This window comes from Limanda limanda, chromosome 11, assembly GCF_963576545.1.
Source record: "Limanda limanda chromosome 11, fLimLim1.1, whole genome shotgun sequence".
NCBI classification, from domain to species: domain Eukaryota; kingdom Metazoa; phylum Chordata; class Actinopteri; order Pleuronectiformes; family Pleuronectidae; genus Limanda; species Limanda limanda.
This window is the reverse complement of record NC_083646.1, coordinates 16,314,168-16,328,576: the sequence shown is the minus strand read 5'-3', so window position 1 is coordinate 16,328,576 and position 14,409 is coordinate 16,314,168. Positions and strand designations below refer to the sequence as shown.

Genomic DNA, 14,409 nt, shown 5'->3' with positions numbered 1-14,409 from the left:
GCCCAAGTCAGACGCTTCTTCCGTTGTCTTGAGTTCAGAAGTGGCTTGACCATGGGAATACGGCTATTGTAGCCCATTTCCCGGACACGTCTGTGAACAGTGGCTTTTGATACCTGGACTCCAGCTTCAGTCCACTGTCTTTGAAGCTCCCCCAAATTCTTCTTCACAATGCGGTTAAGGCTGCGGTCATCTCTCTTGGTTGTGCAGCGTTTCCTGCCACATTTCCCCCTTCCAACAGACTTTTTGTGGATGTGCTTTGAAACTGCACTCTGTGAACAGCTTGCTCTTTGAGAAATTTCTTTTTGTGTCTTACCCTCCTGATGGAGGGTGTCAATGATGGTCCTCTGGACAGCAGTCAGATCAGCAGTCTTCCCCATACTTGTGATTTAGTTTACTGAACCAAGCTGAGTGTTTTTCAAGGCTCAGGAAACCCTTGCAGGTGTTTCGAGTTAATTAGACGATTCAAGTGATTAGTTGAATACCCTACTAGTATACTTTTTCATGATATTCTAATATTTAGAGATAGGATATTTGAGTTTTCTTAAGCTGTAAGCCATAATCAGCAATATTAAAAGAATAAAAGGCTTGCAATATTTCAGTTGATTTGTAATGAATCCAGAATGCATGACATTTTTGTTTTTTTAATTGCATTACAGAAAATAAAGAACTTTATCACAATATTCTAATTTTCTGAGACAGTCCTGTATGTATGTATGTATGTATGTATGTATGTATGTATGTATGTATGTATGTATGTATGTATGTATGTATGTATGTATGTATGTATGTATGTATGTATGTATGTATGTATGTATGTATGTATGTATGTATGTATGTATGTATGTATGTATGTATGTATGTATGTATGTATGTATGTATGTATGTATGAATGTATGTATGTATGTATGTATGTATGTATGTATGTATGTATGTATGTATGTATGTATGTATGTATGTATGTATGTATGTATGTATGTATGTATGTATGTATGTATGTATGTATGTATGTATGTATGTATGTATGTATGTATGTATGTATGTATGTATGTATGTATGTATGTATGTATGTATGTATGTATGTATGTATGTATGTATGTATGTATGAAGTGTTATTGTATTGGTACTACAAATAATTCAACCATAACAAACCATACAGTTCAATTGTGAGGCAGTATCTTAATTTATTAAGGCCAAAAGCTTCAAAGCAATGAGTCACAACACTGACTTTTGGTAGATTTGTGAAAAGATCTCATCTCTTCCAGAGTAATTACTGACTTGTGCTGGAAATGTTCCCATGTAACTTGGAAGTGATAAGATACAGTAAGTCTAGACATTTTAAAATGTTTTTAAATAAAATGTTCTTACATTTCTGCTGTCTTTCAACTATTCAAGTATACAGAAGAGCTCTGAATAGATTATATATGAAGTTTTAATCTTTCAGTACTTTACAAGCACTGGTCTAATTTGATAATAAATATAAAAAATAACATTCAACTAATTAAATCTGTAAAGTCAAGATGCTTTCATCACAATTTCTTTCATTTTCCACACATGACAGAGCGGCTGTCACTAATGCACAGTAAGTGTTTAATATGGTTTGTAAGGTGATGTCAGGGTCCAGACACCCGACTCTAGTTTTACAGCCTATTACTATCAAAACACTATGATAAATGCTGAGGTGAAGGCTAAAGACCTTGCTGCTGCTGGTTCAATGAACTCTGACTGAATATGTCATGGTTGTGTCTCTGAAAGAAATTATGTAAAGGATTTCAATAATGAAAAATAAAATTGTGTGTGTTTTTATCGCATTTTAGTCTTGCAGTTTTGTTTCTCCATTTAACTTTGACTGTGATCAAAGCTGCAGGATATCCCACTGTCATTGATCTATCAAGTGTTATCTGTCTATTTTCAGTTTTGGGAAATTGTCCAACAACTTATAGGAACAACCCATTTTGTCTCATTTGTACAATGTTTTCTTTTACATATGTGTTGTCAGAGAGCTGAGTGTGGGTCTGACACTGTGGATGTGGCCTGTGTATGAGAGAGACTATGTTGGCATATGAGTCACTTTACGAGCTAAAGATCTCATCCCTCTTACAGTGCTGGTGATCTCTGCAAGCATATGTCTTGGAAATCAGGGGAGTTTTAGTTTGGGTTGGATTGCCATAATTTAATCAAAGAACAAAGAAACAATGGTGCACATAGATATAGTAAAAAACTTCAGAGATGATCTCCATTATTGTTTGTTCGGGGTATATATAGTTTCACACTTGATATGACATATTGTTGTGAGAGATAAAGACAGAACAAAGAGAATCTAACCATATAGTATCTTTAAAGATCTATCTGTGTGTCTTTCATTAGGAACTCCTCTGTGTTTATTCATTTTGATGTGAAATGTATGAGAATTACACAGAAATAAACAACCATGAAGAATGGAAGCGTATACATACATAGAGCTATACAGGTGCCATAAAGATAATGAATATGAAAAAAAAAACACAAACCAAAGGTGGAAATATAGAATAAAATAATGAAAAAGGTAACACATGTGTTGAAAACTTAAGAAAAATTAATTAATTAATTTATATAACATAACATAACATAACATAACATAACATAACATAACATAACATAACATAACATAATATATAGTATCAGGAAGCGGATGTGACGTCAGTTCTGTAGTCGCACAGATGACGTATTCCGTCCCGATGATAAACAATCATGGCGGACTGTGAGAGAGCAGCTGCTGTGTACTTCGCGGTCAGTAATATCCCTGTAGCTTTTCACTCGTCGGACCTGAGAAACTATTTCTGCCAGTTCATAGAAAGCGGTGGTTTCCAGTGTTTCCACTACCGACATCGGCCGGTGGTGCTGAGAGAAAACCCCGAGGATGGAAGCTCCGGCTCCGGCTCCACACAGACCGAGCAGCTCGGTGAAAACAACCCGGAGAAGAAGAAGAAGCAGGCGGCGGGGTCGTGCTGCTGCGTCGTCTCGGTTCAGGGCAAAGACGCCGAGCGGTTCGTGAAGATGTACGCCGGGAATCACTGGATCAACTCGAAGGGGACGTGGCTGTCCAGGCGCTGTGTTATCAAGAGAGTCAAAGTGACGCACGACACAGGTGGGTGGAATGTGTGATTGTTTAAAACTCGACTGTGTTCGACCCTCAACACGAACAAGAAGAAATGACTCATCGTTTTGCCAAAGATCTTCTTCTGTTGATTTTACACACTTGTTCTGTGACTCCGGAGTTTTAATCAACCTGGAGGAATCGAACAGTGTAATCACACCTTGTAGCCTGCAGTAAACCCTGATGTGATTATGGGATGTGAAGGAACAAGTGTACAGGTAGATCAGTCCATTCCCACCAACAGTGAGGCAGTGTTAGTTGTAGCTTACCAGAGAGTCAAAGTGACGCACGACACAGGTGGGTGGAATGTGTGATTGTTTAAAACTCGACTGTGTTCGACCCTCAACACGAACAAGAAGAAATGACTCATCGTTTTGCCAAAGATCTTCTTCTGTTGATTTTACACACTTGTTCTGTGACTCCGGAGCTTTAATCAACCTGGAGGAATCGAACAGTGTAATCACACCTTGTAGCCTGCAGTAAACCCTGATGTGATTATGGGATGTGAAGGAACAAGTGTACAGGTAGATCAGTCCATTCCCACCAACAGTGAGGCAGTGTTAGTTGTAGCTTACCAGAGGCTTAAGATAATTGTGTTTTGGTGAGAACTTGTTGTACATGAGTCATATCTAAGAACATAATAACAATACACACATATATATATATATATAATATACATTCAATTGATTGCTGACAAATTGTTTAGCTATCCTCATCCGAGTTGCTGCCCTTGTCTACAACATCCTTCGCCAGTGCGCCGATCATTATTGGCTGGAAAGACGTCACATAAAAAGTGATGTGTAAAAATCATTACAAGCATGTAATGCAGAGGTAGATCTATCTATATTTTATTATACAGAAAATGTTAACTACTAAATGATGAAATTACTGGTTGATCGTACAGAGGGCGTAATTATCGTACAAACACGATCATTATTGTACTCCTGGAAACACAGTTTGGACTTTTCATCAATTATCTACACCAGTTATTCTTTGAGGGTCGCTGGGGCTTAGCTGGAGCCACCATTGGGTGAGACCGGGGGGGGGGGGGGGGGTGCACCCTGTACAGATCATCAGCGTATCACAGGACCAACATAAAACAAACAAAAAAAAACAATTACGCTCACATTCACAACTTTGATCTTAACCCATCAGCCTTGCACAGTCTTTGGACAGTGAGAGGAAGCCCGAGTTCTGGGAGAGAACCCACACAGATACCGGGGGGGAGGGGCCATGTAAATGCCCAACAGAAAGATCCCAACAAGCCGGGATAATTTGGACTATTATTTTTGATTTCTGTTTTTGTGACACCTTGATCAATAATGAATCAAGCCTATTGCGAACTACAAGAGCTCAAGTTATTACCTTGAAAGTGCCTTGGTATTTATGAAGTAATAATCACCATATCATATTTTTTTGTTTTTTTTCTAACTTCTTTCAGATGATGAGCCGTTACCCTACAAAACAAAGTACGAGCAGCGGCACCGTGTTTCACTAACGGAGCGCTTTACAGAGGCGGACCTCAAAAGCTTGTCCGAGCTGAACCCACCCTCTCTGATGCAGAACGGGAACGTGGGCACACCGGTGAAAGTGTTCCTCCAACTCATCCAGTCCTGCCGACTCCCTCCACGCCTCATCAAGAAGCTGGGCCTTGTTTTCCCCAAGACCAGCTCCAATCGCCGTTATGGCAACGTACCTTTCCAGTATCACAACACCCGCACGCTCCCGGCCACAGAGGAGACCATATTCACAGCTGCTGGACATCTAATATCAGGACCGGGCACTTTTGCTGCTCGACGCTTGAGACCCGAGGCTGACACAGAAACAACAGAGACTGATGAGCTGGAGGAGGAGGAGGATGAAGAGGAAGAAAAGGAGGAGGAGGAAGAGGAAGAAAAGGAGGAGGAGACAGAGGATACACAGTCTAATGCAGATGATGTGGGTATAATTTTATATCCATCAAATCATTATTGTATATGCAGAGATATATTATAGGGCCGGCTGAGTTGTCATCATCCTCATCATCATCCCCTTCACTGAGGTTTGCCGTTTATTTGTTGCAGGATGATGACCGCTGTGAGGAGTGGGAACGACATGAGGCTTTACATGAAGATGTCACGAGCCAGGAGCGATGCAAAGAGAGGCTGTTTGAGGAGGAGATCGAGTTGAAGTGGGAAAAGGGCGGATCGGGCCTGGTGTTCTACACCGACGCTCAGTATTGGCAGGAAGAAGAAGGAGGTGCGCAAAAATACACTAATCACATGTTAGACATGAACAGATAAACAGACTCAAATGAACCATTATATGATGTATTTATCTTCACTACATTAAATGAAGTGTAGTTTTTTGTTTACCATGTATGTCACTTTGTCTTTTTAGATTTTGACGAACAAACAACAGACGACTGGGATGTCGACATGAGTGTTTACTATGATCAAGGTATGTCATGTTTGCTCTACACCTCCTATCACCTTGATCAAGAAAGGAACCAAACACTGTTATTGTTGCAGAGTCAGATTTTCTTTAGCCCTGCTCTTCCTCTTACAGAAGGAGGTGACATGGATTCCCGTGACTATGTCCGGATGCGGTACGAAAATAGGCTGAGGGACGGTCTTGAAGATGGTTCTGGATCCAGTCAGCCCATCGGCAAGTTTGAGAGGTTCACAAAGGTAAGTCCGGTGGCCACTGCCTATAATCCGGTCCAGAAATTCATCTACTGTCTCTATAAGATATTTAATTACTATATTTCCCTTGGTTAGGGCTTTGGCCGTCGTTTCATGGAGAAGCAAGGCTGGAAGGATGGTGAAGGCTTGGGGGACAGTCAGACGGGAATCTCTGAAGCCCTGGAAAGTGAGGGCCAACGTCCCACCTGCAAAAGGGGCTTTGGGTGAGTGGAGATACAAAAAAGTTGAGTTAGCATGTTTTGGAATGTTGTAATGCATTGCTTCCTTTATGATGTTGTAAATTTCTCATTTTTCAGGTATCACGGAGAGAAATTGCTGTTACACTCTGGGAAAAAGGCCAGAAAAGATTTCCACATAACTACGCGGTATGATAAACCCAAAGACATAGACGGGGGTGACACCTTGCTGAGACGGCAACCAAACACCAGCATGAAGTACGGAGGCTGGCAGCCGGGTGGCATCATTGGACCGCGGAAATGACAAAAACATTATTTTGTATAAATGTATTTTATTATGAATTTGTTTGCCTTTGATATTAAAACTTGTTTCAATTAATTTGTCTAACTTGTGCTGAGTCTGGTTACTATTTATATTCTTATTTAATCTAATAACAATAATACATTTTATTTCACTGCACATTTCTAAATACCCAGGGACACATTACAATACGTAAAAAATAAAGACATGAATAATTGAAGTCAAAACAAGCGTTAAAATCAGATTAAGAGAAGCAAACACCCATCAATACAACATATGTGCCACAAGAACAGTAAAACTAAGATGTAACTCAAGTCAGCTGGCATAGACACCTCATTTTACATTGAGGGTAAAAAAACTACGATAGTGCCTCAAATTTGTATGGAAATGTATATACTATATTTAGTACATAACAAGCGTACAGTGTTTTAATATTGAATTAAGTTCAATCACCCAAATCTTTGATTATTGTGCTCCGTATTAAATAAAAAAAATTATGCTTTTATTTTGGTAACGTAACCCGGATGTACTTCAGCGTAAACGAGTCTATGGGCTAACGAGCGTGTGCGCATGCAAACAAAACGGCGGTACGTGAACATTACTCATCAGTATTTATTAAATTCACAAATGTAAGATTATAAAAATGTAAAGAAATTGTGTTAGCTGTTGTTTCAGTTTTATTTAGTAGCACGCAGATATTCCATTAATGCTAACATGCATTACCCAGCTAGCTTCCTTTATGTGAACTTTCCTGCGTGTGTCAACAAACTTTAATGAGATTTACTGACTCTCTGGTGGATATCAAGATGAATAAAGGTTATATTTACCCGCAGTAGTTTCACAGTAGTTTAATGCCACTATCTGATGTGACTCTCGCAGATCACAGTGAGCTGGATGCTGGTCTACATCCTGGTCCCCTCTCTGATGTGAACCCCTGCGAGATCCAGTCCACTTGTTACCGGAACCATGTCCAGTCAGCCTGGAGCCGCCCACTCCCTGCGGTTCGGCCAGGTGGTCATCGGACCCCCGGGCTCGGGTAAAACCACCTACTGCCGAGGGATGCAGGAGTTCATGACTTCCCTGGGACGTAAGGTGGTGGTGGTGAACATGGACCCTGCCAACGATGGGCTTCCATATACCTGTGGTGTGAACATCTCCGAGCTGGTCACTCTGGACGATGTGATGGACGGATTGAAGCTCGGCCCCAACGGGGGGCTCCTCTACTGTATGGAGCATGTAGAAGCAAATCTGGACTGGTTGGAGAACAAGCTGAAGGCACACGGTGACTGTTACTTCCTGTTTGACTGTCCCGGACAGGTGGAGCTCTACACCCACCAGAACTCCGTGAAGAATATCTTCTCACAGCTGGCCAAGTGGAACTTCAGGGTGAGCTTCGGATGCAGGCGGGGATCTGTCTGCTGAGGCTTAAAATGATGCTTTATGTATTCAATAGTTATACATGTGCTTATTGTGAAACTTATTTCTTCTTTTGTTGTTCTCTCCCACTTTGTACCTTCCTCTAGCTGACATCAGTGCACCTGGTGGACTCGCACTACTGCGCTGACGCAGCCAAGTTCATCTCTGTGCTGTGCACCTCGCTGTCCACCATGCTGCACGTGGAGCTTCCCCACGTCAACATCCTCTCCAAGATGGACTTGATCGAGCAGTATGGCAAACTGGGTAAGAGCTGTGGACGTTTATAATTGAAGAACTACTGAACAGATTTCCACAAAGCCTGGTGGAAGGATGGGACAAAGGCCAAGAAAGAACACAATCAATTTTGGCATTTGTCTCTTTCTTTATCATTGCAACATAGGATGTTTCTTGACATTTTCACCAAATCTTTCATGGTTCCTGATTTAGAAAATTGGACACATTTAGGGGACTGATATCCAGTGTGATTTGGTGCAGCTTGATTGCATTTAAGGAGACTGTTAGGCCTTGGCTGTGATTTGCAGTGTACTGAGTACCATTCATGTTGATTTACTGATTAATTTATAACTAATTAAAGCTCAAACATAATGTGATGTACTGTGGTAATATTTAGTTTTTGTTTTGTGTATCCTTGTACAGCCTTCAACCTTGACTTCTACACAGAGGTCATGGATCTGTCTTATCTCCTCGATCACCTGGCTGCAGATCCCTTCTTTAAAAAATTCCATCGTCTAAATCTAAAGTTGGCAGAGGTCATAGAAGACTACGGCCTCGTCTCCTTCGTGCCTCTGAATGTCCAGGTATGAGTGCTGCTTTTGAAACCTTTGTTGTAACATATTGAAAGAAGAGGACCCAGAGTTACTCAGGATCCAAACATTTCCTACTACAGATGGAACTAATATTGCTACAAGCCCATTGATTTGCCATCTGTGGTTCAGTAAATAAAGTTAATTAAGTAGATTAAACAATTAAGTAGAATCCACAGGGGATTTCCTGATGAAAAAAAATGACTCAGTAGTACGGATGCCTTCTGACCTTATAAAAATAAAACTAATGAAATATAATCATGTAGTCATATAGTTATTACAGGTATGTGATTGACCTCATTTAGAGCATAGATTGTATGTACGTGTTTTTTGACACCTGAACACAATCTTGACTCTATCGGATTGAAATGGGGTATTGCTTAGTGACCACCTAATTAAACATCTGCTTTGAGCTTAATACATTTTTTTTTAAATCACAGAGCCTGACCAGCTTTAGCCAGCATTGCACTGTCGCATGCTTTGAATGCTCAGTTTCTGTGTCTAGAATCAAAAAAGCTAAAATAGCTGACAGATTGTAAGTGCTTTCTCGCAGTATGATATTTTTTTCACTAATTTAGGAAACTAATGTCATAAAAGCAGATTTAGCAGCAAATCTTTCAAAAGATTTCATCACCGTATCAGTCATTACCACGAGTCTCTTTAAGCTTTTCAAACTGAAGACTGGATCAATTCCTGCAGATGGATTGGACTGGTGAAAGGGAGCGGACTGTCTGTGTCTTCTTACATTATTTCTTTATGGAGACTGATTGGATCCTGTGCTGGTCCAGAGACACGAGTCTAGACTGCTGGATGCACCATCACTGCATATGGGACTAGTAATTTATTCAAATGGCAGGCTGGCACTTGGAAAATGCAGCCTTGATGCATTTCTACATCATGTTTTCGACTCCTGCTTAGTTAATCAGCCACTAGTTACCTTGGTTACCACTGGCGGTTAACACGGCAAATTTAAAGAGCAACATTTTTGACCTTGAGAAAGACAAGATGCTAGACGCTGAAGATTAGAGTTCAGGTGGTCAAAATATATTCAATTTGCGTACCCACATATTCTACCATTACTGGAAATAGCTCCTCCATTTCAACTGTCATTGCTGCTCCCTTCTTTTCTATCAGACAATTTCTTATGTATATTTTACACCATAATGTTAAAAACTGTATCTTCTAGGGTTGTTAATATAGTAATTTTGTTTATGTGTTCAGCTAAATGCGGCATCTATTTCACTTCTGTCCATCCTGAGAGAGGGATCCCTCACATGTGGTTCTCTCTGAGGTTTCTACATCCCCCTTTCAATTGGGGGAGGGGTGGGGGTTGTAGTTTTTTTCTTGCTCTTGTTGAGGGTTAAGGACAGAGATTGTTACAGCTTGATAAGCCCTATGAGATAGACTGCACTTTGTGAATATGGGCCATACAAGTAAAATGCAGCGGCAACACATCAGTTACTATGCAAAATTGTGATCGGATTACTTTTATATACTTTACATAGAAACCAGAAACAAAAAGCAAATGAGAAAGATTTCAGTTAGAGTTTTACAGTAAATATTGCGTCAGTGGGTATTTCCAGTAGATTTCTACAGGGAAAAACCCTCCGGAATAACATGCTTCTGTTTTCTGTGTCCAGGACAAAGAGAGCATGATTCAGGTCTTACGAGCAGTGGACAACGCCAACGGCTACTGCTTTGGAGACCTGGAGGAGAGGAATCTGCAGGCCATGATGTCAGCTGCTGTGGGGGCTGACTTCCAGTTCGACTCGTATCCTTTCCTAATCACTGCGGTGACTCACTGTGACTCATCTGCTTTAAAATCAAACCCTAACATTCACAGGAGGCGTTTGAATAGAACTGTGTACTCCTGATGTTTCTGCTAACTGAGGATGAACTAAGTTCATAGTAGCCTGACAGTCTGACAATATACATTTTTAAATTGTGTTATTTTGTCATGTTTTCCTTAACCGTTGACCTCCAGTACTCTCGGGGTGCAGGAGAGATATGTTGAAACTAGTGGAAAGACTGTGGAGGAGGAAATGATGCAGCTGTAAGTCGAAAAGCCCAATTTAAAGGACATGACTGGTCGGCTTCACGGCACAGATATACCGGAGGAGTCTTGGCAACATCCATCTCATCTAGCCTCTCTTCCAGGGCAGTGGAACTACATTTGGGGCTCTGACTGCCTCAAGGTTGCACAACACTATCATGAAAGATCACATAGAATGCCTGAAAGGGAGTAAATACTCAACTTTGCTTTACTTATCAACGTGATTAATTGTTTTTCTGTACTGATCTCTTTGTGAACAACAATAAAGGACATTTTCAATAGATGCCTGCTCGTTTATATAAATATATATCAAATGTATATTTTGTCTTCCTTTCTAAGAGCGCATTAGATATTGAAGGGCCTGTATTTTTAAGGACTTGCAGGTAAATTTCAAATGGTAAGCAGGGGGAGGTGAGCAGGTCTATATAGTGATATTCATTTACAAACAAAGTGAGTGCAACAAATGTAAGGACAAGATTTACCGGAAATAAGAAATTCACGTTAATATTTCTTGCTGCATTTTTTTAGATATTTTTGGCAAAAATTATTTTTTTTCAGATTTGTATACGTGTGTGTTTAATATGGTGATGAACCTAATTGCAAATATTAAACAGAAGATTTGGACTTTCACGTGTTAGCTCCTGTCGTGTGCATGTATTAGTGCAGACGATGGTCTGACAGGAAGATCCAGAGAACAGCGTTTTGCTTTTATATATGCTGTGGGATGTAATGGGACTGACAACTGCCAGTGCCTGAGATCCAAGTGCAACTGGATCGTGTGTGGTGAATGGATAAATATGAACACTAATAATATATATTTTATGTGGCATTATACATCGTGATGTTTCTTGGGTATAGGTTAAGTTCGACTGTCAATGGGATCAAAATCAGTATCCTATAGTAATCCAGGAATTCAGCGAAACTAAATAATGTTTGGAGGAGGTCCACAATCTCAGATCGAAAAGAAAACCTGTCTTTGAACAGTACATAGTCTTATATCAAGTGTAGACTACAGTAATACTTTAAGTATAGCTTGAAGGTTCAGTGTGTAAGATTTAGGTGAAAGGGATCTATAGGCAGAAATTGAGTTTACAATCAATCTATTGATGTTTTTGCTACACACCTAAATTGTACAACTTGTTTTCTTTACCCTAGAATGGCCCCTTTGCCTACTTTATATTTACATCTGTAGTTGGTCCTCTCTATGAAGGCCGCCATGTTGTTTACAGTATCCCAGACTGGAGAGACTAAACACCTTTTGAGTTGTTAGGACAACTGAAGGTTACCACAGGTTATCTTTTATGTTTGGAAGAAAAGGGTGAGGTGAGGGGTATCAGCTGCAACATGCAGCTTCACCACTAGATGTCACTAAATTCTACACACTGAACCTTTAATCTTCAATATTACAGGGCTTACTGTTCAGTGAACATTGTACAACATGTATTGTAAAATGGAAAAAACTGTTGTCCCTTTAATCTAAAATAATAATGGACTACTTAATAATAGATGCATAATTACATTATACCGATATGGACTTATGACTTTAAAATAAAGCTACTTCAATTCATAAAAATAAAAAAACGTCCGTGGGCCGTTTTTTGACGAAGACGAGATAAGTGAAAAACGTTATAAACACATCTCAAGTTAATGACGTTGGCCTAGAAGAGCGAGTCCCTGTGAGCTGTGTATTTATCTTTTTGGGACAGCAGGTGGCGCATGTGCTTGCAATTCCATCTCCCCGATCCACTTGAGATCTGCTCCGGCTTTTGTTAGAGGCCGGAGCAGAAAAATGAAGTCAGGCGGGGAGAGGAAGCCACATTAAATCTGTGTTTCTGCACAACTGGCCCTGTGTCTGGTCCCTGGGATGGAGGAGCCTCTGTCTTTATACAAGCTGCTGAAACTCTGCTCTCACACACAGGAGGTGAATCCTGTCACGGTGGACGTTGTGCTGTGTAGTCACCGTGTTATCCTGCTCCACATCCAACACTCCCATCTGAATTCACTCTTTAAAAACACTCATTTCAAACACAGGGCTTCGTGTGTGTGTGTGTGTGGGTGCGTGTGCGTGTGCGTGCGTGTTGTAGTCCGACTGAAATAAAGCGTGATCCACTTTGCGAGCTCGCGTTGAAGTGGTAAATCACATTAACCCTGTGTGGTGCGGAGGGGCTGCTGGGAAATGACATGTGGACAGCTCTCTCTCTCTCTCCTGCATTAGGGGGGTGTGTCAGGCACAATGTTAAATTGTGTTGCGATGTTTGTACATGTGATCAACTATGTGCCTCCTCACTGCTACTTCCTGCCTCTCCCCCACTGTAAGCCCCCTAGAGGTAGATGTGTGTGTGCATGCGAGAGAGAGAGAGCAGAGACTATGTGTGTGTGCGTGTGCATGTGAGAGAGAGAGAGAGAGAGAGAGAGCAGAGACTATGTGTGTGTGCGTGTGCATGTGTCAGAGAAAGAGAGCAGAGACTGAGAGAGAGTGTGGGTGTTCGTGTGAGAGAGAGCAGAGACTGAGAATGTGTGTGTGTGTGTGTGTGTGTGTTTGTGAGAGAGAGAGCAAAGAGACTGAGTGTGTGTGAGTGTCTTTGCATGTGAGAGAGAGCGAGAGCAGAAACCATCTCTCTCTCTCTCTCTCTCTCTCTCTCTCTCTCTCTCTCTCTCTCTCTCTCTCTCTCTCTCTCTCTGTGTACTCATTTTTGTTGCCTCTCCAGCATACACACCAACCACGTCAGGACCAGTGTACCTTATGGGGACCATACCATGTCTTAATGAGACTACTTAATTTCGGAGGTACTAGTAAAGGTCAGCGTCTTAGGGGGGGGGGGTAGTGGTCAGGTTAAGGTTAGTGTTCGACAAGAGTTGGTCATAGTTTAGGTCAGAGATATGGTTTTGGTTAGACTCAGCACAATGAATGAAAGTCGATGCAGAGGTCCTTGCAAGGATAGCTGGACAAACTTGTGTGTGTGTGTGTGTGTGTGTGAGAGAGAGAAACCGAAAGGCTATCTCGTCCTACTTACACCCCCCAAACCTGAAGTCTTTTCAATTCCAAAATCCAACAATTAAACGCCTCATAAACCCTGCCATGCCTTTGTATTTCATTATTTTTTTAAAAGAACATCCACACACACACACGCACACACACACACACACACACACACACACACACACACACACACTTCTCATTACCATCCCACCCCTGCTCAATGCTGTGCACACACCCTATGCGTTCTGTTGATGCCAAAAATGTCTGCTTCATTTGACTGAGAATGGAGGTGGGGGGGGGGCAAATGCCCCATTATTTCTAATTGTTGGGAGACTTTGAAACTGTTCATGCATCCTCTGTCTGCTAGATAAGGTCTGTTTTTTTCTTCTGCACGGAGTAGTTCAATGTTAGTGGGGTGAGAGAGAGCGAGAGAGAGAGAGAGGGAGAGAGCGAGAGAGCCCGAGAGGGAGGGAGAGGGAGCTGGAGCCTGTGCGCCCATCCCCCCACACACAGCAAGAAGAGTGTTTCTGCTTGGAGTGAGAGACAGACAGAGGAGAGGAGGAGAGGACAGAGAGTAGAGGAGAGGAGAGAGAGAGAGAGGAGAGCAGAGCAGAGGAAGGGGAGAGGAGAGGAGAGGAAGAAGGAGAGGAGGGGGTGGTAGAGGAGAAGAGAGCAGAGCAGGCAGGGGAGGGAATAAGAGAGAATGTGCATTGGTAGTCTCTCGTTTGCTGCAAGGCTTCCTCCTTCTGCTCTGGAAAAACCTGTGTGTGCTGCCTCCACTCGCCTCAATACGCCTCACAGTTGCTGGTGGGAAGGAACCAAGTACACACAGAATGAATATA

The 14,409-nt window shown here is 41.5% G+C and overlaps 2 protein-coding genes across 3 annotated transcripts; both read left to right on the top strand.

Moving 5' to 3' along the window:
- The first annotated feature begins 2,727 nt into the window (after positions 1-2,727).
- gpatch3 (G patch domain containing 3) lies at positions 2,728-6,372 on the top strand. 2 transcript variants are annotated; one of them, XM_061081534.1, is made up of 7 exons: positions 2,728-3,124; positions 4,575-5,071; positions 5,197-5,371; positions 5,513-5,572; positions 5,681-5,802; positions 5,893-6,020; positions 6,114-6,372. In XM_061081534.1, the coding sequence occupies exons 1-7, from the start codon at positions 2,728-2,730 to the stop codon at positions 6,295-6,297; spliced, it is 1,563 nt and encodes a 520-aa protein (XP_060937517.1). In that variant the 3' UTR covers positions 6,298-6,372. The 2 variants fall into 2 exon arrangements, with proteins under 2 accessions (XP_060937517.1, XP_060937518.1); XM_061081535.1 differs by lacking the exon at positions 2,728-3,124 and adding an exon at positions 3,272-3,430.
- A 443-nt stretch (positions 6,373-6,815) lies between these two features.
- gpn2 (GPN-loop GTPase 2) lies at positions 6,816-10,868 on the top strand. The gene is made up of 6 exons (XM_061081162.1): positions 6,816-6,881; positions 7,174-7,680; positions 7,818-7,974; positions 8,368-8,528; positions 10,175-10,305; positions 10,519-10,868. Exons 2-6 carry the CDS (start codon positions 7,261-7,263, stop codon positions 10,589-10,591), a joined length of 942 nt encoding a protein of 313 aa, XP_060937145.1. The 5' UTR covers positions 6,816-6,881; positions 7,174-7,260; the 3' UTR covers positions 10,592-10,868.
- Positions 10,869-14,409: the final 3,541 nt, after the last annotated feature.